General features: G+C 36.0%; 1 protein-coding gene across 4 annotated transcripts in view; it reads left to right on the forward strand.

Moving 5' to 3' along the window:
* LOC145988563 (syntaxin-1A-like) overlaps window positions 1-22,818 on the forward strand; it is a 58,898-nt gene extending 36,080 nt beyond the window's left edge. For 2 of the 4 annotated variants that reach the window (XM_083123503.1, XM_083123505.1), the window contains exon 9: window positions 19,711-22,818. In XM_083123503.1, coding sequence (XP_082979629.1) covers window positions 19,711-19,809 — 99 coding nt within the window. In that variant the 3' untranslated portion in view covers window positions 19,810-22,818. Of the gene's footprint in view, window positions 1-7,079; window positions 7,174-11,637; window positions 11,766-19,710 lie in introns of all 4 variants that reach the window. The other 2 variants (XR_014441766.1, XM_083123504.1) reach the window with 2 other exon arrangements.
* The last annotated feature ends 4,410 nt before the right edge of the window (window positions 22,819-27,228 follow it).

Raw genomic sequence — 27,228 nt, forward strand, 5'->3', positions numbered from 1 at the left:
ATTACGAGAAACTGTATCGTTAAATTTTAAAACACCTAAGCAAAAACGACGGATTCTAACCGAAGCAAAACTCGATGATATTGGTGCAGCGTTAGAACGTTCTCCAAACAAACCTCTACGCCGTGTTTCACAAGAGGTGGGCGTGTCAAAATCATCGGCACATACAGTCACTAAGCTACTAAAATTAAAACCATACTCTTATAACACAGGTTAGTGCTCGTTTTGCAATATTTATATAAATGTCTGCATATGTCCATAAAAATAAGCGGGCATTTCAGGCCGCAAATGTCGGCATCTCCGTCAGTGCCGCCCGCCACGCTTCTCCCGATCTCTCGGCTGCAGATCGAAATGGACGCACGGTATATTTTGACTCTACACTTCCCATAACTTTCTTGATTTTGAATATGAACTGTATTTTGGGAGAGAACAGAAATTTCTATTTTGATTTTTCAAATTGTGCAACCGAATCCAAATGAGGATTATTTAATTTCATAATACAAAAATTATTTATCTGTTAGTGAGGATACAAGGTTGTAATACTATAGACATTCCTAGTATAAAAAAATACATAGGGGAAGGTGGGGGAATGGCGCTCAGTGGGCAATGGCACTCACCCCTCTGTAGTCGTTACGGAGAGTGTTATTGAAGAGTAACCCATGCTAACATCTAGAACCCAGTACTACGAGGCACCAAACAAAAGACTGCACATGTGGAGTTGACTTTTAAGAAGCAGGGTGCGAAAAACGAATTTGTCATATTTTGTTATAAAATTGGGAAGGAAAAAAGTGCAAAGTAAGTAGACGGAACGTTTAAGCTAGAGTCTTGAAAATTTTACAGATATAATAATAGTATCTCCTGTTTATTTTTTAATTATTATAAAGTAAACATTTGAGGTTCTTCATGAGACCAGAAACAAAGAACATAATATGGCACCTATCGGGTAATGATGCTCACGGTGTTTGTGATGGGTACATGAAGGGTGCAAAGACGTTTCTCATAATAAGCGTCCCATGTGTGCATTTTTTGTGCAAAATTGTGCTCAATTTAATTTGTATCTGCATATTAATAAATATAAGTACTTAAAGATATAGTTTCTGTATAGTACAAAAATGGTATTGATTTACTGTTAGGATGAGTACTGAGTGCCATTACCCTACTAATAGGGCAATTGCGCTCACACGCACATTGTTACTTTTTTACGTTTACAGAGATAACTATTAGCGACAGGGAGCAAAGTGATACGCAGAGATGTACTACAAACATTGCTTTTTCAGGCCCACATTTTCTTTTTGTTTTACTGCGTACAGTTTTTGAGATTTTTAAAATCTCCCTTAGGTGGTCGCAATTCCCCCACTTTCCCCTAACATTACTGAAAACAATACTTCTTGAATCTTTGATCCTTTATTAAACAACAGTGTATATGCAGTAATAAATGTGATTGGAACAAGAAATATTGAACAAGTTACAAGAGCAGTTAAGGACAGAGGCAAGATGCACTAGAAACAACAAAAAATCAGGTTTTGCTAAACACAGCTTTGAAACTTCACATACAAGGACTAGTCAAGATAGAGTGAGAATGATTTTTTTATATCACACAGTGAACATGCAGCGATGAAACAAATTTGTGAATGTGTCTTGTGGAATCTGCAGATAAAATTGCAAGTGCGTATGTGTATGCATCTGGCAAACACTGTTCAAACAAAACACGAATGGTCAGAATTTGCATACGAAAAATAGAGTCTGTTCGTGAGGAGGAGTACGCGGCTTTGAAATTTTGCATCCGTCTGCAGAAATCCATCATGGAAGCATACGAAATGTTGCATCAGGCATGTGGCGAAGATGTCCTTCCACAATCAACCACATTTCGGTGGTTCAGACAGTTCAAGGAGGGCCGTGTTTCGACCACAAAGCAGGGTGGTCCGGGTGCTCTGGCTACCGCAGTGAACGAGATCATGGTTAACACAGCTGCCATCATTGTTCAGGAAGATCGCTGAATAACAATAGATGAACTGGCAGACGTGTTACACATTTTCCATGGTAGTACGTTCACCATTCTGCACAATCGCTTGCACATGAGATGCAAGATGGGTGCTGAGATTGCTAACGCCTGAACAGAAGCAGGTGAGAGTTGAAGTGTGTCAAGAGCTTTAGCGTTTGGTAGCGAAGCATGGCGAGTCCTACCTGAATTCCATCATAACTAGTGATGAGAGTTGGCTTCACCACTATGATCCCGAAAGCAAACAGGCGAGCACAGTCTGGAAATCACCCAGTTCTCTGATACCAAAGAAAACCAAAGCTGTTCCGTCGGCGAATAAGGTAATGGTTATTTCCTTCTTCGACTACTGTGGAATGGTCTACCAACATGAAGTGCCCTCGCATACCATGGTTACTGGGCAGTATTACGTGACAGTTTTCAAGACCCTAGCTGACATCCATCAAAAACGCCCCGAGCTGCATCCATCTGGGTGGCGCCTATGGTATAGGTTTAGTATGTCTCCACATTTTTGCTCGATACATCATTGTGAACCACGTTGGGTTAGATTAGGTAAAGAAAACATACACACCTTGTTTTTGTCTGTTTTCTTTACCTAACCTAACCTAACCTAACATGGTTAACAAGAAAGTAAAGTGAAGAAACGATACACAAATAAAGAACTTGAAACATACATACATATCACACCTATATTCTACCAATGTTGAGACATACTACACCTATACCGGTGCCTGCACCACGATAATGCATGCCCTCACGTTTCCAATGTTGTTGCCCAAAATCTGGCTCGACAAAACATTGAATGTGTCTTGCACCCTTCATACAGCCTGGATCTTGCTCCGTGTGAATTTTTATTGTTCCCTCGTCTGAAATCGGAGCTACGGGGCTAGCATTTCGACTCATCAAAGGCCGTTCTGAAGAAAGCGGAGGCGGTTTTGAAGACAGTGTCAAAAGACTGGTTCCAGCACGTCTTCCAGGACTGGCAGACACGTTGGGCCAAATGTATACAACTTGATGGGGACTACTTCAAAAAATACCATATCAACCTGGACCCTGCCTAATGTATTTCGTAAGTAAAAAATTCATTCTCATTCTTTCTTGACTAGCCCTCGTACTTTATATTGGATGATTTTTGTTTGATAATGGGAGTGAAGGTAAAAACAGGAAACAACCAAGATAGTGAGAACTTGTGACAATCATAATGGAAATTAATGTGGAAACTTACTTTATTGTGGACTTCCTGCAATACATTGCATGTATAAAATAAAAATAAAACAATAGTTCTGTTCAGCAATTAGAAGTTATTTTTGTGAGAAATAATATTAATATTTTTTGATAGAGCCCTTGAAAGTATGATGTAATGAATATTAATGATACAGTAGATTACAAGCAGAGAACACTTATTCCTAGAAAGACCAATGAATTTTGATTGTAAGTATTCACGTTCTTTGTAAAATTAACCATGATATATAGATTTCATGTATTTATAATCTCCCAGTATAATCTGGTAGTGTGAAAATAGAATGTATTGTTATTCCATTTTTGCCATTAACAATAAGTGGTGGGAGTTTTGCCCTAGAAGCTACCACATATTATGAAAGCAAAAACATTTTACTTTTGTAAAAATACACGTCAAGTGGCATGTAGTCATGTTGTGTTGACTCTTACCATCTTTAATGATATACACATGGCTCAAGAGTGAACCTTAGCCATCTTCCTTTTTCGTGAAGGGTAGCATGCAACAGTTTTCTTCTTTCATCAACCAGGAATGCATTCCTGGGTTTAGGAATGTACAGCAATCTTGAGGATGTCCATGTTAAAGAATTGCAATTGGTAATAATCATTGTGCTTTCAGTCATGGTTACTTGTGACTTTTCAAATATGCATGCTACAATTCTTGATTCTACATTATTGTGTACTCTTGATGAAGACAAGTGGTAAATTGATGAAATAATGAAGGAACAAACCTACTGAAATGTACATACCTTACCCAGATGGCACTTTCGGACATAGTGTGTACAGAAAACCCACCCTCACTGACCTGTATCTAAATGCCAATAGCTTCCATCACAAAGCACAATGCCTTGCCATTCTGAACACTCTAGCCCACAGGGCAATAACCGTTTCTGACCAGGAGAATCTACAATCAGAATTCACCCACCTCAGAACCAGTCTACAGCAGAATGGATACCGCATCAGAGATATCAACAGGGCCATCAGCAAGGCAGTTTCCTTTCAGCAGCAGAGAACAAGCATGATAACAGTGTGGCCCTTAGAAGGGCCGATTCTTCACAGCCAAGAGAAGCCAAACATGAGGACAAGGCCCTTACAAGGGCCGATTCTTCACAGCCATGTGAAGCCGAACATGAGAATGAGGCCCTTACAAGGACCGATACTGCACCGCACAGCCCTTCTACCAGCAGTAACACAGGACAAGAATGCCCTACTGTAACAGTTTTGCCATTCGTAGGACGCACCTCCGGGAAGTTGAGCAGAATTCTAGCCAGGCACGGGGTGAAGACAATTCACAGACCATCACCGAAAACCAATGCCCTACTCCGTTCAGTCAAAGATGACCTGGAACTCCTTATTCCAGGAGTTTACCGAATACCCTGTGAGTGTGGGACACCTTACATAGGCCAAACGGGACGCACCATTGAGCAGCGGCGGAATGAACATCAATGTAATATCCAATTATTCCAACTGGAAAAGTCAGGACTTGCTGAACACAGCATCACCGAGGGACACAGGATTTTATTTGCCAACACCAAAATAATAGACAAATCTGCCGGTTACTGGGACCAACGGGTAAAGGAACCCATAGCTATATCACGGGAAAACACCAATCTCCGTAAAAACAAGACACCAGCCAATGAGAACACCAGGATCCAGAGAGAGCCAATAGGAATACAGAATCGAAACTCCGCAACATTATAGTCATGTATATTAACCTACACTGGTCTCCATTTCTACATTCCCTGAAGATGAGAGCAATGTATGCCCTCGAAACGTTGGAAGCTAACTCCAATTTAACCTGGCTGGTAACTCGAGAACACTTGTTCGAATCACGTCGCCAGGAAAGCTACAATTCCTATACCTTACCCAGTATTTGAACTAGGATCCCTGACTTCATAGCACCAGTGACATGCCCAAGGATGAATTCCTAAGAAAATGGAGCATAAAATGCTGGACGAGAAAGCAAAATAAAGCACTGACTACTAACAATAATAAGAACATATACATCCTCCCTCTTTTCTTCAACCATAACCTCATGAAAATCCTGGGCAAGCCACCGCATTGCATAATATGATGTTAACTACTATCATGGAGAGGAGACGACATTTAAGTATCCATAGAGTGCATTTACTTCCTGATATTTGTTACTGGAAATTTGAATTGTAAAATATTCTATTAATGAATATTTAGAATGTGTTACTGGTTCATATTCAAATAGTTAGGACAAATAATGGCAGCAAATTGAAGCTCTGACTCTTTTTCTTGTAATACTTTAGAACTTTGTACTACATGACTTTCTACGAGAATATTGCGCCTGTACCAAAAAGATGCAGTTTACTTTGTTGAAATATTGTGTAACTCACAAATCATACTAATGACAATTGTTGTATGCAGAGCAGAACTGATACCAATATCAATGCTGATAGCCAAATTGATTCCCACTGATGCCCGCACAGATACTTGAAAATATAACGATTCAAAGAAGCTCAGAATATTTATACATTTTAATATATATTCTTTACATTGGAGCTATAGGACAGCAATCTGCTAGATTTTTGTTTTAAAATATTCATATCCTCATCATTTAATCGTAAAACCCATTTCTCCCAACAATGTATGTTATATTTGCATTTTCCAGGATATTCAGATACCCCCAAAAAATTTTCAAAACCGACTCAGTCATGACCGCCATTAGGAAAGCCCCTTGGAAACTATACCTGAGAGATCTTATGTTATGGAAAACTTAAAATATAGACCCGTTCCATACCTCATAAAATTCTACACTAAGATCAACATGGTTATTAGTAGAGGCATAGATATTTCGTTTTTGACGAAAACACGAAATGTGAAATAACACATTGTAATGGTAATTTTTCATGTTTCTGAAAGGTTTGAGGTGCATTTTCCTACTCTGTTTTGTCACGAAATAATGCGAAATGAACTGAAAAATGCGAAATAGACTCTTAAACACGAAATTGAGAGTTTATTTACTGACGCGACACTCTTTGAAATCAGAATTATCCTGTGAGTTATGCAATTCACGAAAAATTGATTAATTCTGCTGTAAAAATTTGAGAAGCAAAATTTGGACCCCTCTCTACAGGAACAAACTTAATATTCTGGTAACGACATAAATGTGTTATTAGAGGGGATATGTTTATTTTGTGTAGTAAGTGCAGTTTTTAAATCAAATTTAGGATTATATTCACAATTTTAAAACCAAAATGTCATTTTATATATGGCTTTTTCACCGCTGTAACAGCAAAATTTTATTTTATTTACTGCTTTTGAACCCGAAATTGAATCAGTTTTTGTACCAAAATTTTGCTTTTTTATTTACCAAAAATATGTGCCTCTAGTTATTAGTATTCCATAATTAATACCCCCCTACTCAACACACAAAGGGTTTTCTATGAACTGCCAACAAAATTTGGAATGAACTGGAGTGAAATGGGGCCAATAGATGTATTGGAATCAGAGAAGTATTCTTATCAAATAAATAATACGGAATCGTCTTAATTGCAGCATAATCTATATATTGCAAATGAAGCAATTGGTTCCAAAAACATACAAACTTACAATTACATACAGTTCACCAAATGGAAATTGTTTTGTCAAATTTCAATTTGTCGGAATTGGTAAGAGTGTTGGCATTGGTATGGATATCGGGTCAAATTGGTATCCTTTCACCTGCTTGCTGATGCAGGAACATCGTTCATTTATTACTTAGTCATTGGTGACTTTCCAGGTTCCGAGTCCTTCCTGAGCGAATTGTCAACTTATTGCTATGCGTATGTGTTGTGTGCGTATGTTCATTGTTAATTAATCTCTGTACTTTTCCCCTTTGTAGAAGAAGATAATGATCATGGCGTGTGTGGCAGTGTTATGTGTTGTGTTAACTGCCACACTTGCAGGCTACTTAGGACTGGTGTGAAGGGGCTTCAGTGAGTTTCTTGTTTAAGACTGTCTGCCTCAACTTTCTCTCCCTTGGCTGGTTGTTTTCGCTTTGCATTCTCTGTCGATATGTGTTCTTGGGCTTTTATGTGTACGTGTTCCTGTTATATATGTTGTGGGTGTTGCACCATCAGTGTTAAATGTACCTCTTTGATGTCCACTTTCATAAGGGAAAGATATTGATTAGTATTCTTATGGTAGAATTCACACCACATCTCTGTGTAATATGATGTTGTTCAGTGTTATGTGTGAAACGTTTGTTTAGGTGGGCATGTTAACCAATGTAATGATTATCAACGTATCTTTCTCTTCTGTATGTGTTTGTCTTTCCATTAGTAATGTAAATTATTTAGCAGGTGAAAAAATAACGAATGGAGGGTTAATTATTGAAAGTGTACAGAATTGAAGAAGAGTTCAATTTTTAAGTGTTTAACCGCAATCTCGATGACATTAGGGAAGTCACTTGAATAGCATACTCCAAGTCAATCAAAAGTGATGATGGGAGGGGACACAGGCAAATATTGCCCAATGGAAAGTCGTCTTGGTGTTAGTCAGCGATGATGTCAGAGAAGAAGGTGTGTAGGGCATGGGGAAGAAATGATAAACATGGTAATTCAGCTAACTTTTCTCTAAATATGCACTTTTATGTGCTTTTGTGTATATACTTATGTTATATTTAATAATAAATGTGTCTCACTCTCTCATAGCCATATTTAAAAGGTTGCGTCGGGGTTCAGACCCTCTCAATATGTATGGCACATTGGATTAATGTGAGTATAGAAACCATAATTGACAACTAATTTTAAAATATTCATTCAAAGTTTCACAAAAGTACAACATGAGTTAATGCTGAGAGAACCCTTTCTTGAAACAATTGAACTAGAATTTTCAAAACAGTTGGAATTCCTGAAACTTGTTAGAAGCAGACTTTATTCCTGAAATGACCACTTTTACTTCCAATGTTGTTCCTGAGTCAGATTGAAAATGCCCTTATGAAAGTACCTTTCTGTACTTTAAATTGTCTTTTGTCATTGGTTTTAATCCCCCTTGACAAGAGTTCAAATTATAATATGCTCAACCATGCCCCCCCCCCCCCCTCCCCAAGCAGTTGGTAAATTATATGTATTTAACTTATATTCAGTCCATAAAACACATACCTGTATCGTGCACAGTGACTTAATATGAGACTGTTAAGCAGAGGAGCGATCAGTTATTGATGACCACCCTCTGAAAGTATTTCTCTAATGCCATGCTCTCTCTAGCTATCTCTCACTCACTCTCTTTATCTCCACCTCACTGTTTCTCATTCTCTTTCTCTCTCTCTCTCTGTCTACTTTCCCACTCCATATTGTTTGTGACATTATTGGCCTTGATCCTAGATTTTGTTTTAGATCAGTATCATGGCTGGATTTTTCTTTCCCTTTTTGATGTAAGATAAATGATGTTGCGTTTTAATATAGTAAGAAATGAACTAATGATTTAAACCAAAGGAGCAGGGGGCTCCTGCATAGCCAAATGGTTAGTTAGGGCTTTTGCCTTTGGTGCAAGCAGTTCTGGGTTTGATCCCAAGTGAGAGCCCCTCAAAATTTCAGTTTTGACCCAACATTGCGTGGACAATTGGGGAGCTACTTGAATAGAAGACATAGTTGTTTTTTTTAAGTTTAGTTTTTAAGAAGAGCTAGGTCAACAAGTTTACACCTGTAAACTGCGTGCTGTGACATCCTCAGTGTCACGACGAATTCAAAGTCAAAAAGTCCAATGCTGTATCCTTGGGAAAGACTATCCACATGAATAAAAATGATAAAAGTAAAAAATGTGGGAAAGTTTTGTACTTCAAATGGCAGAAAATGTTATGTTTTCTGATTCGACTCTTGGTCAAATGATATTTTTCCTGGAATATTTCTATATAATATATGTTGATACAGACAATAAAAGTTAATATAGATATCTCAAACTGAAATTTGTGAAATATGGGGACTGGATCGATTGGTTTGGGCAGAAAATGTAGCCAGTCATGTTGAGGGGTTGTTGAGTCACAGTCTTGCCACTGAATGTTGCAAGTTGAAATTGTAGCCTAAGGTATGAGTGCTGCTTTGTGAGGTTGCTTCATCAATCTCATGAATCGTCATTCATCTTCATCATTACAATTAGCCAATTGGGCAAAATAATGATCTTAAATTAATAAATTTCTAAAAAAAAATGCAGAGAAAGTAAGCAATGGTCTAACTTCAAGGATAAATTTAGATAAATTATATTTAAATATAACTTTAATTTAAAATACATAGGAGGTGTGTTAAAAAAAAAAAAGACCGAACTTTTTTTTTAATAGCATGCCAATGGTTGCAGATGGTGTAATTCGGCTACCGTGCACAACTAGCAACATATCTTGGTAAGAGATCGCCTTTTACTGGGTTCCGATCTATGCATTAGTTGTCGAGTAGCACTTGATTGAGTGAGGTCTAGCACAAGTGGCTCGTCAGATTAGTGACAACAATGAAGGAGTTGGAGGAACAATGCACGTGTGTGAAATTTTGTGTAAACATTCCAAATGCTTAACCAAGCATACAGGGATGACTGCATGAGCTGAACACAGTGCTATGGTTGGTTTAAGCACTTTAAGGAGGACAGGAGAAGATTGCCGAAGATCCAAGGGCTGGACGACCATATGTTAAGATTGTGCGTGCTGTGATTCGTAAAAATCGTCGTTTAACTGTCCGTGAGGTTGCTGAAGAAGTTGGCATAAGTGTAGGATCCTGCCATAAAAGCCTGACTGAAAATATTGACATGAATCGCATCAGTTCAAAATTCATGCAGCGTTTGTTGACAGATGACCAGAAGCAGAATCGAGTTCAAATCTGTCAGAAACTGCTTGCAAATGCAAATGCGGACAAAAGGTTTCTCAAGAACATTGTAACAGGAGATGAGACATGGGTTTACGGATATGATGTGCAAACAGAGAGGCAGTCTTTGCAATGGCTGGGGAAGGACCAAAGGAAGCATAGATGAGTCTGTCAAAAATCAAGGTGATGATGGTTGTGTTTTTTTGATTGGAAAGGCATTGTGGACCATGAATTTGTACCACGTGGTCAGATGGTAAACAAGGAAGTCTTCCAGAGAATTGTAACACGATTTAGAGATGCTGTGCGTAGGAAGAGGCCTGAACTGTGGGGGAATTAGTTGTGGATGTTGCATCATGACAACGTTCCACCTCACACATCGCTCCTTGTCACAAGTTATCTGGTAAAAAAAATCGCACTTCTGTTCTGCTCCCACACACCCTATTCTCTGGACTTGGCCCCTGCAATTTTTTTTCTCTTTCTCAAACTGAAAACCACTTTGAAAGCATGGCGTTTCCAGACCATCGAGGAAATTCAGGAAAATGCGACGAGAGTACTGCATGCCATTGAGGAAAGTGCGTTCCAAAATTGCAAGAAACGATGGCAATGGTGTATCTACGCTTGGGGGGGAGTACTTTGAAGGGGATAGTGGTTGAAAGTGTGTATCATGAGCAATAGAGCAAGAACAGCAAAAGTTCGGTCTTTTTTTTAACATACCTCATATATTAACCTAAAAATTTTGCACAACACATAAAAGATACTTTCACACCCTTCTGTGTCAGGTTTTAGAAATTTCTATTACAATAGTTACCAAAGTCAGAGACCTTTTTGAAACTATGAAATAGCATAAAAGTACCTTTTTTTTTACATAGGAATGTTTGCATTACAGTGACTCCACATTGAAATACAATGTTAAGGGTAGATAGATTAATTAGTAATGTATTCATATCGGCTAATAAAGGTATATCATTTGACTATTAAATTTCTAATTAGACCAGATACATTTACACAAAATTGGTGTGTAATTGAATGCACCATTTTATCACTTTGTGATTATGAATATAATAGTCTAATTCATTTGAGTTTTTGTTTTAAGTCCACTGTATGCACAGGAAGGCTAATTGTGACTGGACCTACAGTGTAAAGTGGGATCCGAACCATTTGTGCTTCCGCAGGGTATGAGACCCATGATTACAAGTCTACGACATTACCACTAAAAGTCTAATTCATGTCCCCCAGTTTTGAATATTATATTTCTTACACGTAATTCCTTTTTATCAATCAGAGTCATAAAGTAATTAAGGTTCCTTATGAAATGTGTTTGCCACATTTATTCTTATTAGCATCGGGAAATTATTCTACTAATACTTTAACAAGATTGTTAACAATTTCATATCAGACAATTCCTAATTGTTATTTAAATTTAGGTTCTAAACAGTTGTTCAAATTTCAACTTGTATAGCCAATCGCTGAGTACGTCTAAGAGTATCCCAGCAGGTTCTTCCTTTCTAGATATCTGTGAAGTGTTTGGACACATCAGCATTCCAAAAACCATACAAACTTCTAATTCTGTGTAATCCTGTATACCCATCCTCCAAGTTCCTTCTTTTCTTCCAGGATTTCTATGAGCATCTCATGATTACGCTCAGCATATACACTGAGCAAAATCGGAAGAGAAACATTTCTTAGATCTTCCTTGCAACCAGCTTCGGACTCTCACCTATGCTGAAATGATAACAGCCATGGTTTGTAACTTCTTCTTCCTAGTATGATGCATCTTATTAAAGAGTCTCAAAATGCTTTGCAAAATTCCATAGGTCATGCATCTCTACTAAGATGATTTAGTCTTTTACAGAAACTGCACAGTGCATGCGGTAGGGTAACTGATTGCATTCAGCTTGTTATGTATAATCCAGTGAAGAGTCAATTTTTTTTTAATGCATTAATTCATTTATTTACAGGTTGTTTACCATAGCTCCACACAAATATTACACAAACGTGTATGTATGCCTCAGATGAAACTTCTCTGTATATATTTTACAAGGTGATTCGAAATTATTCTTGAGTGTTCTGCGTTCAAGCCAAATATGAACTCATAAACTGTGGTTCGAAATTGTCATGTGATTGGTGCTCTCACTTTTGGAACAAGGGTCATTCCACGTCAATTCATCCAGGCCATGTCACCCACCATCCCAGATTTTGATGAAATTCGGTATGCTTATAGAACTTTTGATGCTGATTACAAAAATGACAACTTTTTTTAAATTGGTCAAAGGGTTCAGAAGTTACGCACTTTTTAAGATCTCCATGTACGCCACATGCGGCTCCACTTTGAATGTCATGCATTAGGTTATAAACGATTGTATCTTTGTTTGTTTTATTTTGTTCAGAATAGTATAAGCTTTCATTTAAATAACGTTTCAGATGAATGCATCAATAAACATGTATTTTTATATATAGTTTTATGTATTTTTTTAGAAAAATAAATGACTAACTTCAAGAGCGAATTTCATGCAATGCCCCCCCTTCAATTTCCCCCCAATTTTATATGTAGGTAGCTCAGAGTGTGTACTAATGCCTGATGAAAAAATTGGGATGGGCGGTTCAGAGACAGGGTGATTAAAAAGTCATTTGCATAAAATGATATTAAAAGTAAATCTTCTTAAAAATTAGCACAAAACCTGAAGTACAATATGTTTCAAGCTACAATATCCAAATTTATGTTCACTATGTGTGAATGTAAGCATAGGCGTAACCTGGCGGGGACAAAGGGAAACACTTGCCACTACCGAATTTATATATTAATTAAAATTTGCAAGTAATAATTACAGTGGAACTCATATTGAAGTTCCTCGATTTTACATTTTCCTTCATTTTGCATTCAATCTTGGTGGTCCCAACATAGTAAATTGTTTGGAAATTTTCTAAGATTTTACATTTTCCCGCGTATTAATTTTTTTCAGCTTGGTCTCCTGGATAACGTAAAATCGAGGTTCCACTGTATCTAAGTTAGTTTCAACAGTCTTCATTTTTTTAAAAAAAATATATATATTATATAATTATATATATATATAATCATTATTAACATTCTCAAGTTTAGCAAATTTATCTTCGAGAACATTCTTTTTGTGCATTTTATCTCAATATGGAAGTTCTTTTTTGGCTACTCTTCATGGGGATACGTAATATGACGTAAGAATTAATACTACACATTTGTGCTGATTGAAGTTTTTTTTCAAATTGAGCTTTTTCGCCACATACCACAGAAAATATCCTTGTGACGGGATGGTTGGAACAGAAAAAAATACTTGTATAGACTTCTATAGTATAAAGCAACAAGTACGGCAATTATGTACCAATTCCGTAGAAACAGTATTCAAGGCATAAATTTCTTAGTAATCATCTAGGGTAAAATGACAACCCACACTACAATGTGTCAGCGATTGCAAAGTACTACAACAGTACCAGGAAGTATGCACTATTTTGAACTTACAGGTTCCGTAAGTTACTTTTTACAAGTAACTGGGTTTCTTTTACAGTTACTGTAACAGTAACGTACTGTTAATGATCATTGATTTGTGTAAAAGTTACACAAAATCAATGATCATGAAGACTTCCGTGTTTTACTTATGTTTCTAGTACATAATACGTATTCATATATTTACATTATTACTGCTAATAAATGATGGAAAACACAGTCAGCTTTGCTTGAACAATTATAATTAAAAAATCATTTGTATGCTGACCACGGTATTTTGAATATGGTGTCATTGATTCCACTTGCACCTATTTCTTTCTCCTCCATTCCAAGTTCAACAAGATCCAAAGATCCACTCCCTCGACAATGACTTTTTCCTAGCTGGACAACAACATTCCAAACGAACGCAGCAGTCTACCTAAAACAATGGAGTTTTCACATGCAATTAGAAATGAATTACAGTAAAGCGTGGATGTTCTAAATTTAGCATGCAACAAAGTATATCTTCCTTGCCAGCAATTCCAAAAAAATCCTTTCACGTAGCATCCGGAGAAGGAACATATTTTATTTTTATAGTCAAGAACAGAATTGTCCAATTTAGCTATTTCCCTACTGCAAGAAGTAACTCTGTTACCGTTGTTAACGTTACAGGTACTTACTTTTAAAAGTAGCTAGTTACAGTGAGAATTTCTAAATAAAAAGAAACTGTACTTGTAACTTTGTAACTATTTACTTCGAAACACTAGCTGTTTAACAGTCAGAGCAAAATAGTATGTGCTGATGTAATATGTTTTGTATAACTGTATGGTTTGACTTTTGTGAAGAAGTGGCTTTCCGAATTCCAACTGTAAACAGTTATGTAGTAGCATGTGTGTGTGTGACTCAAACTTGTTTGTAGAATTGCTTCAAAAGTCCACGTGAAAATGGAGATGCAGCTATTAAATTCTCTCATCCACTTGATCCATCAACTTCCTATTACTGGCCACAAAATATTCTGTGTCCAGTGGACATTAACAATACAAATGGATGGACATATGTACTTAGTGATAAGTCAAATACTTTAGTGTGTTTGGAATGGTCAAAATATCCATGTAAAATGTGAACGGCACAATTTATAGTACATGAAATTTTGGCAATGCATAGAGTACAATTTTTAGGTACTATCTTAATGGGTGTCACTTGGAAACTATCTTCGGGTTGAGATAATCACAAAGTTTTCCATTGCATAAAAATAGTGTCCAGGATTATTTGATAAATACATTTGAAAAACCACAATTATTACTCTTTATTAGTTTGTTCCTCAAGTGCCAGGAGGATCACAAAATATATTTAACTTGTAAATTTTAATTAATATATAAATTCGTAGTGGCAAGTGTTTCCCTTTGCCCCCGCCAGGTTGCGCCTATGCTTACATTCACACATAGTGAACACAAATTTTGAATATTGTAGCTTGAAACATATTGTACTTCAGGTTTTGTGCTAATTTTTAAGAAGATTTACTTTTAATGTCATTTTATGCAAATGACTTTTTAATCACCCTGTCTCTGAACCGCCCATCCCAATTTTTTCATCAGGCATTAGTACACACTCTGAGGTACCTACATATAAAATTGTGGGGAAATTGAAGGGGGGGCATTGCATGAAATTCGCTCTTGAAGTTAGTCATTTATTTTTCTAAAAAAAATACATAAAACTATATATAAAAATACATGTTTATTGATGCATTCATCTGAAACGTTATTTAAATGAAAGCTTATACTATTCTGAACAAAATAAAACAAACTTGAAGTTTCTACGGCAAACCCGAGGGAAGATACAATCGTTTATAACCTAATGCATGACATTCAAAGTGGAGCCGCATGTGGCGTACACGGAGATCTTAAAAAGTGCGTAACTTCTGAACCCTTTGACCAATTTAAAAATAGTTGTCATTTTTGTAATCAGCATCAAAAGTTCTATAAGCATACCGAATTTCATCAAAATCGGGGATGGTGGGTGACATTTTCACAAAATTCTGGATGATTTGACATGGAATGACCCACAAGTGTTACCAGTTTCAATCCCTGAAGGAGCTCCAAAAATTTGTTTTTTGCCTGCGATTCGATGAACTGATGAACGTGTAACCCAATGTAAAAGCTGCTCGGCTGGCTCTCAATGGACTGTTGCATCATAGAGTTTTAGTAGCACTGAGAGTACTTTCAGACCAAAGTGACAAGTGAAAAGCTACAAATAACAAGCAACAAGTGACACGAGACATGAGGGTTTCACTGTGCAGGCACAATTAACAGACTAATGTGACATGATGCATGCTATTGTGAAAATAGCCCAGTCCAAGTGATGCACAGGCAACAAAATGACAGTCACATTTACAACTTACAACCACGAATTTTGAACATTGAATCCCCAAGTAAAAAATATTTACTGCCTACAAAAATCAACAGTGCCAAATGCAAACAACTTCAACATAACTTTTTGATTGATTTTTGATTGATTGATTGATTTAGTATATTTACTTCGCGTTTTGTGCCTCTTGGCTAATTTGCGAAGATGGGGATGAGTGATGAAATGATGAAATTGATGAATGGACATTCACAAACAGACCGGGATTTGAACCCGGGACCCTTGGCGTCGCAGCACGATGTGCTAACCACTCGGCCACAGGGTCGGGCTTCAACATAACTGAAACAAGTTTGGTTATCAGTTCATTGATGGAGATCACATGTATTTTTTCCTGTACTGAGACTCGCGGCAATGTTACACTGTGATGATCAACTTTGTTGTGAAAAACCAAATATATATACATATACGTAGTCACTGTTTTGAAATATGAGTCTCATAGTCTTATGATTCCAGTGAATGCAGCATTGTTAAAACTTTTATATTCTGTGGATAGTTTTATTCATTGTTTCCAGTTTCTAAACCTTGACTATAGTTTTGAATCAGCTTGTATTATCAATAGTGAAAATAAAATATTTTTCAGAGAATTTCTTCTGAGGTATAATATTGCTCTTTCCTTCATATCAAAAAGAAATCTTAAACAGTGAGGGTTCCCCAACTTTATAGGAGGTGAATATGGTATTATGGCCGTGGTGGCTCAGTAACGCGTCTGACTACCATGCTCAAGGTCCCGGGTTCGATCCCCGGCCGGTTCAAATCCGGGAACTTTTCTAACGGTGGAAGCGGCCCCGGCGCCTACCCAGCGTCGAATAACATGGGTACCTGGGGGAAACCCTGGGGGGTAAAGGCGGTCAGGGGCGTGATGCTGATCACATCACCCCCACTCACGACCGGATCAAGAAAGTGTGGGGCGTTACCCCCACACCCCCTATACGCCTTCATGGCGTGGTGCTATGCACAGGGGAACACTTTACTTTTTTTATATGGTATATTATAGAACAGACCACTAAACACAGTCATAATGTCCACTTTAAAATTCCTGGAGATTCTACTGTTCATAAACAGTATGTAATGATGAAGTCTGGTTGAATTTTATCAAAATTCAAATGTTTTACACCATTAGTTTTTTGATACAATTATGGCACAATATATTCTTTACATAGTAAGAAATTCATAATTTATCCAGCAATTATGAATATTTTCTTACAAATGTTTTTGTATTCATACTCATAGAATTCTGTAAGCTGTACGCTACATCTTTGTCAGACAATCATGCTGAGCATCGTGGCATGTAAGGAATTGTTTCATTGAGTTAAGTCATTCTATTTAATAATTTTTGATCATGCTCATTGTAATGCATGTACGATGAGCTCTCAAATAATCTGCAATATGGCATAATGCATGTAATATACACCTGACAGATGAGTGGTCCTACGTAGGTGTTCCCATGATTTCACAAACATCTGGCAATTTTGTTCTTGAAAATTTAATTCCCTTTGAGTCACTTCTTTTTAAAAATATATAATATTACCAGTCTATCTTTAACATGAGCACAGACTGCCCATAATTTTTTCACGCTTAGTGACTACATCCGAATATTTTTTTTAAAAAAAATATGATTGTTTACAGTATTGACAAGAAATAACTCGAGGAATAATTTCTGTCGATTGTGATATTTTCTTTGTTAATTACTCTATTATCTGAAAGTACATACAAAGGAAATAAGGTAAATGAGAAAAAGTTCTTAAATAATGTGTTGTATGTTTAATCCATAGAATTTGAGTAAGTATATTGTACAACTTACAAACATGCCATGTGAAACATGTTAGTAATGTTTGTTTAATTGATTAGTATTTTACAAAATGATTATAAATTGTAGATGCATGTTTTTGTTTGTTTGTTCTCTGCTTAGCATGTGATATGTTGTGAAAAAAGGAAGTGGTCTTCCATCTGAACTAAGCATGCTGATTAACTTATACATCTTCACTATTGTTACTCACAGAACAGCATGAAATTGTATATATTACATCTGCATGGCAAATCAAACTGCAAATCAAATATATTGTTTAACTAATTTCTGAACTGCTCTGACATGATGCCTAGTGTTAGAGAGTTATTAAGTTCTTAATTTTATTCTATTCACTGTACTTGATTTGAACTGTGAGTAAGCTACCACAGATTCTCCTAGTGGAGACTCCTGGAACATTGTGACACCATTTTTTTCACAGCAGTGAGAACATTCCATTTATAACATCAGCCTTTCTACATGGAAAAAGAAAAATCTACATTATATTATTAGTATAAACCAGTGTGTTCACCATAGTTATTATCGAGTATTATAAAGCACCTTACAATTGCAATCTGGGTGCATGTGTAAATAGACAATAGTACCAGGTGTGAAAGCAATATGATAAAATCCTCAAGAGTTGCTCAAGTGAAACTCATAAAGTTATTATCCTATCACTACCATTTCCCATAATCCACCCATCATGACGGAGAAAGTGTTGAGGTCAACACAAAGTATTTCCAGTCAATTCCATTCTAAAAATATTACATTTCCTTATATTGTTTCACATGTTTTATTTATATGCTTTGATGCATAGTGTGCAATCTTGAGCACATATACCAGTAATTGGTTCATTACTTTCATGTTATTTTGAGAGCAGATGTATGACAAGTTGTGCTAAATGAATTTTGTGGTTCAAAGGTGAAGGGTAAGTAAAGGACTTTATAAATAAAACAACAGCCTTACCATCCTCGCTACCATTGTTGATGCATGTTTACCTTTTATATATGTTAAATAATAAGTTGTAATAGAAGAGGGAAGTGATGATTGTTGCTATTAGGTGTTTATTTTCTTCCCTTACTTCGTCAATCTTGATGCATATAAGTGTTTTGCGTTGAGTGTCATTAAAATAATTGGATGGGTCAACCTTTAAAATGATTTGCCATGCAAATGATTTCAATGAAACTGTATTTTGGGATCTGTAGACAGCACAAAGTTAACTTCATGTTATCAAACATGAATTAATATTTTTTCTTAATATGACCCATTATTATGAAAACTATTATGCACTTAAAGAATTGCTATAAAATGAACAGGTGCATTTTCTTCTTGATAGCAACCCATTATTCCATAGTTTAGTTTTTTTTTTTTTTTCCAATTTCAAGTCAGTTTCTTTACTCTCTTGTTAGTATAAATTTGTGTAAAGAGATTGGTATCATGTTTCAGAGCTTTACACAATGATCTTGAATAGCACCTTTGGAAGTTTTGCAATTATGAAAAAGAGTGCTGCACGAAGTGAGTATTGTTTTATAATTGTGTTGCAAACTTATTAAAACGAAGATAAATATTTTTAAGTGGAAAAAAGGAGGTTGCAAGTTCAAAGGCATGCAGAAAGAAGGACTTATGGGGCTGCAGCTCCCTCCAAATGCATGAGTGAAAAAAATAAAATTTTGAGGGGAAAGTTTTGGGAGAATATATAGGAATATAAATACATATTAGAAAATATGAAGTTAACAAATAAAATACTTGATATCTGAGAATATTTATGACATTTTACAGAAGTTTAAATTTTGGCATGGTGAAAAGTGCACTGTGTTTGTGTTTTCATTAAATATTTACACATATAAGTACCAGTTAAATAGTAGCATCAGAATCAGTTCCATAAATAATTGGCGAGTATTCTGTTTCACATATCACCGGTTGTTGGTAGCACTGTTTTAATTCGTATTGGAATTTCATAGCTCTTCAAAGTGCAAATGTAATGTAGTTCTAGAAGCCAATAATAATCATAGCTGTTTCATCATTTCAGAACAGTGCAGTGATTCGCCAGAGCAAGGAGAAGATATTTTCAGGTTTCCAGTTTCCAATTTGTTCAAAGAACTTCCTAGATGTCTCTGTATGCAGGTAGATGGTATTGTGTTCTTGTCTATCAAGCAATGTGACTTTGTGCCAGCTTCGAAACTCAAGAGAATTGCTGCTGCATGTTCGTCTCCTCAATTCCTTGTAAGTTTACATTTCAAGGAATTGAAAATGAGGTAATATTGTTGTTTCGGGTCTATTAACTCCTGTATGTGAAATATAATTGAAGAAGAGGAGCTATGGAAAATAACGCATAGCAAGGAAAGGTACTTTCGATGTTCATACAATATCTCTTTTATGCCTATCTTATAGTGTTTTTTGGTATGAAGCAATATAGTTTTGTTTATACTGTACAATAAAAGAAATAAATATATACTGAATGGCATATTTTGTGTGTTTGAAAGAGGGAGAATAAAGAGTTGTGAAAGCAGAACAAAAGATAGTTAAACTTTCATATTCTTGCAGTGTCCATCATATCATTATCGCTTGAAAATGCTGAACGTGGTCTACTTGCATTTACAGGCAAGTCTACAAAGTATTGTATCTATTTGTATATATAATCACAGCTAAATGTGAAGTGTTCATGTGTAAATTTACATGTTTTACAATTTCATCTCCTGTTATATAAAATAATATTGGGTTATTTTAACCTAATGCAACCTACTGCTTCCATCACTCATGAATAACTTGTAAAACTTCTATGTTTATATAATGTGTACAACTTTAATATCTATTGTTTAATTTTGAAGTTAAGAAATGATTAAAATTGTGTTAATATTTGTATGTGACAGGAAAATACACTTATTGCAATATCCATTTTAATTTTTAACTATGGACATTCATGTAGCAATAAGTATAACTATAAAAATAATTATATATGTGATAGGAGCCTTTATAATTGTTTCGTCAACAAAAACAAAATATGCTGTTGATACTTTTTAAAATTATTAAGCAATTTAAAAATATAAATATGACAGATGTTTAATGATGTTAAAATAAGCTTTACAGGTTATTGAAAACAATTTACTGTTAGTCTAATAAAAATTGTTATTGTCAATGTGTGTAGGTTTTCTGAAAGCAATATATATGTTTTCCATTTTTTTAAACCTCAGCTATAGCATAGTTCTCATAATTTACAGAATATTTCTTAGGTCTGATATGGATTTAATTGGATTTTGGGGCTTATTTGAATAATGTTATGAGAAGTTATAAAACTATTTTAAAACAACATGCATTTATGCATAAACACACCATGCATCCCATTAGCACAGTATACAATAGTGCATTATTAGTACTCTCTGAATGTCACCATTGTTGAAAAGTATAATTCCTGAGCAAAAAATGTGTCACACTTTTGTAATGTTATTTACAACGAAGGGATGCACAATCAACTTCTTGTAAAAGTAGGCCTAATTCCCCTCCCCCCCACAATAATTTATACAATCAAATTTCCTACTGATATTTATAATGTCTTTAATATTTACATTTGTGATCAGACGTATGTGAAATATCACACATAGTTGAAACTTTTGAGTCTTTTCTTTTTTACACTTTCTTGAGAAATGTTTGTTTCACCAAGAATAGCTTTAATGCATGTCCAGGCTGTGAACTGAAGAAGAATTAAGAGTTATTGTTTCTAGATGTGTTTGTTAATAATTTCTGTAGGAGTATATGTTCCAGTTGAAATGCCCTGAACAAAATCAGTGTTAGGAAAAAGGAACTTCCACAATGGACACATTAGGTTGAAAATGTCTGCTTCTAACCATGTGAAATGCACGAAGTATGCACAATAGCTTTATGCTGCAATAACTGTGTTTTGAACTAACCCAATCCCTTACATGCCTATTAAATCAATGACCTATTGATAAAGTGAATCGACTTAATGTTTTACCTAGTTAACAAATTGCAAGCGAAGTTCCTGCAACTAGTTACGTAATCCCAAAACAAGTAACAGTTTCTAAAGAAAAACTATCACAATCTTTCAAAGAATATATATTTGAAGCAGTCACTATTCCACTTGAACTATTTACATAGAACTTTCAACACCATATTCCATGATAATTTAGCAAGAGAAGAGTTTGTTCCCAAAATCCCTTTTGTCAAATGAAATTGTTTTGCCTTTAGCAAAAGCAATCGATACTCCTCACACAACCCAACTTCATAAGATTTTTGCCCCCATCAGCCTTGGTCAAAACAAAAGAAATCTAGCGCATGTGTGGTCTTCAATCACTTCGTCATTTATCTGAGCGTATTGGTGAATGCTGTTACCTAGTAATCAAGGAGTCTCGTGTTCCAAGTCCAGGGGTACAGGTACTCTAAACTGTAGATCTAATCCACTTAAAGTGGATTTCAAACGAACTATCACTTGATGAAAACACACACATCTAAATTTGTCATTTTGTTTGAAAGGTAACAGGAGAAACTTTTTCCTACTTCACATTATTTGTGCAATTCACTATCATCCTTCGCTATACTGTTCCTGGAAGTTTGAAGAAAGTAGGGTTTGCAAACAATTGAAGTGACATGCACTACTAAAAAATGAACATCAAGGGTTGGAAAAGATATGGGGCTGACTAAAAAGAAGGCATAACCCCTCTTCTGGTCATATCATCCCTTTTATTAATGATTTGTTGAGTTGGTTAATTGTTTGGTTTCATTAGTATGAAATGGGAATGTTAATGGACAATAGAAGGAAAAAAGTACTCTCCCAATATTCACTTACAAGCACTGAGTGGAAAAAAAACCTGCATGGCTGAGTGTTACACAAAATAATAATAAAGCATGGCACAACAGCCCATTGAGGGCCCATGCCCACCTACCAACTGCCGGCCTTACTCCCACCTGATCCTACTCACTCACTCACTCGAGGTGGAAGATCATCCATGACTGGGTTACACTACTCACTTGTAGCTCCCCAATTTCCTCACGATGGTGAGTGGCCACCGGTCCCATACACGGGCTGAATTCTCCACGAGAAAAGTTGTACGTTTCCCCCAGGAGACTCGAACCTGCACACATCCCGTAGCTGGAGCACAAAGCATGCTTCTGTAGACTGCACGGCTACGGTGCAGGACGTGTGATACACATCCTGTGCTAAATTTAAGATTTAAAGGGGTAAATCAATAGTACTATGGGTGCTTGTTTCATAATAATTTCATATATATATATATATATATATATATATATATATATATATATATATTAATGTGCATCGTAAAAAGAGAAGTGAAAATGCACGATTGCAATTATTTAACTAGATTTGTGCAGGCTGTTGTACCACAGTCAACTCTAAATTTGCACAGATGAGTTGATCCCTCTACTTTCCAATCGCAGAAGGCGAGACTAGCTTAAGAAGAAGAATCAGCATACGAAAGGCGAGGTAGTAGCTACATGCACGAAACAAATTTACTGAAACGTCAATGTTGTTTTAGCAACAGACGATTTACTGAAACATTATTCCTGTATCGTCTGGTTAACACATGTGCACTTGTGTCATTCATTGTGACTAATATACATAGATGGACTGTACTTCCAAACCTCATGATATGATCTCATCCATTGCAGCATGCTCATTACACTAAGATATAACAATAACGATATGTCCGATTTTTTACTGGAACATAAGTAATTTGCCTTCTGTGTATTTCTATTTATCTTGCAGTGCTTTCAGGAACAGACACAATGAAGCATCCATGCCTTACTCAGGATTTGGACCTAGATCCCAGACTTTATAGTGAACTACACTAACCATACTACCACGGAGGCTGCCATTTCTTGTGTACAATCTTAAGAGAAAGGGGAATAGAGCTGCGTTGTTTGACAATCAATATTTACACATAAAGATAGATTGTTAAAGAAAACCATTTATAATTCAGAAACGATAATGAAAAACATGACTAGTATAGTCAGGCATGAGAGCAAGAGAATTTGCTCATAAAGTAAAACAATGAAGTTCTGATGTAGCTGAATGGTTAGTGCTCCTGCCTTTAGTGCAAGTGGTCCCAGCTTGGATCCCAAGTGGGTGCCCTAAATTTTCAGTGTTAATCGTCCATCCTGGAGGACAGTTGAGGAGTTACTCTGTGATTTATCTACATACCCCCAACAGCCCTTAATACAGCTCCAAAATTTCTTCACAAAGCCCAAATATATAGTCATTTTGGCTCTAAATTTATATATAAATATTTACAAAATTTTTGGGCATGGTGAAGCAGAAAAATAAAGTTTATATCACACCTCATTCTTGTAAGTCCTATTTACGTAGAAATAGGCTATCAGGAGTGGGCCTACAGATGAGAGAATCTGAATGGCTCCCACAAAGAACTGAAACCAGGACCTGTGACAGGTGGATGTCAAGCTCATGATACTGCCACTCGAGGAATTCCAGTTCAATCCTTTGCCGAAGCACAGTGACTCAAATCCCACTAAACCGTAGATGCAGCCCCAATTAGCCTACCTGAGTGGGCTTAAAATCAACTTTTGTCATGATACTGTCTCCATACAGAAAAATATAAAGTTATGATTTTCAACTTAATCTCACTCCAACTAATAAATAATTAACATTAATAATAAAAGTGTCAGTGTTAACCACATTATCAAAGAGGTACGTTATGCCTGTTTATTATTGCAGGTATTCTTCTAATAATAATAAAACCAATGATTATAGAAAACCCTCAGTGGAGAGGGCCAAGGCGTGCCAAGTACATATTCAGTCTGATGCGTGGCTGCACAAGGAGCCCCACCGCCACAGTTTTCTAGCTTTCAAGACCAGATCCATGTCAAGTACACCCCAAAAGTGTCCTCGCAATACTGGGCCGATATCACGATTTTCAAGCTCGCACTAGGTATCAAACCTGGGACTGCTTGCACCAAAGACAAAAGCAGTAACTGTTTGGCTATGCAGGAGTGCAATCAATATTTATGTTGTGCAAATTTACGTGGATGGTGCACCGTTGAACATTTCTGCAGGAGGGGGAGGGGAGGAAGCCTGTTACGTGACTGTTTGGATGGTATTATCTTATTTCTGTTTAACAAAAGAAGATCTGGAGAAGGGAGTGTGTGGTATCATTACTTAAACATTGCCATTAAACATCATGTTGTATGTATTAACCAGGGGTCAACAGGAAGAATTTATGATATCTTGTTTCAAGTTCTCAGCTTAATGTGTCCTATACTTTAATAAGCACAAATAATTTTTATACATATCTGTGTGTACGTATAATTATGTAAATGGTTCAGTCCTTTTGTAAATAGTTATAGTTTCACTTGTAACTTTGTTCTGTCATTTGTATATTAAATATACTTAAGGTTTTAACTTTATTCCTTTTTATATATAAATGTCTATGTTAAAAAATACACCAAATCCAAGTTACACTGTGTAGCAAGCAACACTTGATGTTTAATGTTAGCAACCAGTAAGCTATTATAATGTCACTAGATAACCATGGGTAGCCTACTGGAGTGTTGTGGTCAGATTATGTAATCTGGGCATATGGTGAAATTATCCACCAACACTGATATGTCAGTGTTGCTGATAACATAAAAATATTTTAACTGAACCCACATTATCATATGCATAAATGTTCATTTTCTGGTGTAAGTTGCTTTCTTTGTCATATTTAATGACAGTATTTTTTTCTGAGAAGAAATGTTCTGGTACTCTTCATAAATTAGTAGATTACTGTAGCAACACAAGTAATATTTATACAATATTAATCATAAGAGTTTACGAAAACTATTACTCGTACATTTTCTTCTTGAAGCTTAGCATAACCACTTTTTGTGGTTATAATATAATATAATACAGTGGTTTTTATTTTTCCTGCAATGTTTCGGCCTAGTTTGCCAGAACTTTTTCAAGCTTACACAAAGACAAACACAGCCTTACATGGCTAGTCATTATACACTTCTAAGGAATGTCTAATTTGTGTCCTTGTTTCCTCCTAGGAAAACTGGTTGTTTCCCCCTTGCAGGTGTCATAAGTGGTTGTTTCTTACCCTCCATCTGGTGATCTACTCTTCGTCTTCCCTCCCCTCCTCCTGGTGGCACTGACCTTCCCTTACTCCTTCACCTGGTCTGGCACTTTTGTGTTGAAAATTGAAGGTGGCTCTGGAAACTTAATGAATATAACATCGTCACTCCAGTATGATATCAGGAATACAGTTGAAATGTGAATCCCTGATATGCATTCTGCAAGCATATATGCCACATTTAGGTGTGTATAGGCCACACTATTTATCCAAAATTTAATTTAAAAAATGTGGTGTGGTTTATACCATTTGAGATAAAGGTCATACTACTGGTACACACACAGAGAGAGAGAGATATAATATCATATGCCCTGTATTTAAGGATTTTCTTTTTTGATTTTGCAATAACACCAAATATGTTATTCATTGTCTGATGTTTATAAGTGAATAAAACTATATACTTGAAGACATTTTATCATTCATACTAAGTGGCGAAATAACGCAAAAAAAATTGTGATTTTAGTGTTTCTCACAAATTTTAAATTTTGCACATATTGTGTGGTAAACAACACGACGCTTTGAAAACTTTCTGCTTATATGCATTTTGATAAGTTCGATAACATTCCACATTGCCGCAGTAATATTTTATGAGTATAGTAGTCTCAATTCATATACATAGTGACAGATAAGCTCTTTCAATACTACATATTTTTCCGTAACAATTTTCCTGCACATGTAATCGATTGAGCCCCATCCAGAAACAAATCCTGGCTCACATGAACATTTATGATTCCTATTCAACCCTTGCTTTCTTTATTCAATTATACACAAACATTGTGTAATTACTAGAACAGGGCTGATGCCATTTTGAACCGATACTTTCCGGTATACAACTGCCAATACTCTTACAGATTCACACAATACCAAACTGGATACTTGAAAACTAACATTTTGAAGTAATTCAGAATATTTTTAAATTTTAATACACTTTCCATTGAGATTTTACCATAGCCGTCTACCAGTTTTGGCTTTAAAATATTCATAATTTCATACAAGATGATAATTTGTTCACATATATGCATTTCTCCCATGTTATTTTGTTCCAAAAATAATAATAAGAGATAATTTCGAAAATATTTACACTGCACAAGTGTTGCATAATTGATCTTTTTGCAGAATGAATGAGGCACAGAAGACTGCAGAAAACTATTGGGTGGTATCAGTGATTATGTTACAGCTAATATTTTCTGGTACCATCGTTATTGGCCAATACTGATAAAATGCTTTCCGATACTGATACCATTTGTATCAGATAATATTGATACTGTAATTTAATTACTGATACCAGCTAATACTTCCCCCCCCCCCCCCCGAGTCTGAGTATCTCAAGAAGTCCACGAAAATGCTGCACAACACTTTCAGGTAGTCTAATATCCTGGAAATTATGTAGTTATTATTATTGCAACAACATTGTGGAGATAAATGGATAATATGTGGTATCC

Source organism: Lepisma saccharinum, chromosome 6, assembly GCF_977018435.1.
Source record: "Lepisma saccharinum chromosome 6, izLepSacc3.1, whole genome shotgun sequence".
NCBI lineage: Eukaryota > Metazoa > Arthropoda > Insecta > Zygentoma > Lepismatidae > Lepisma > Lepisma saccharinum.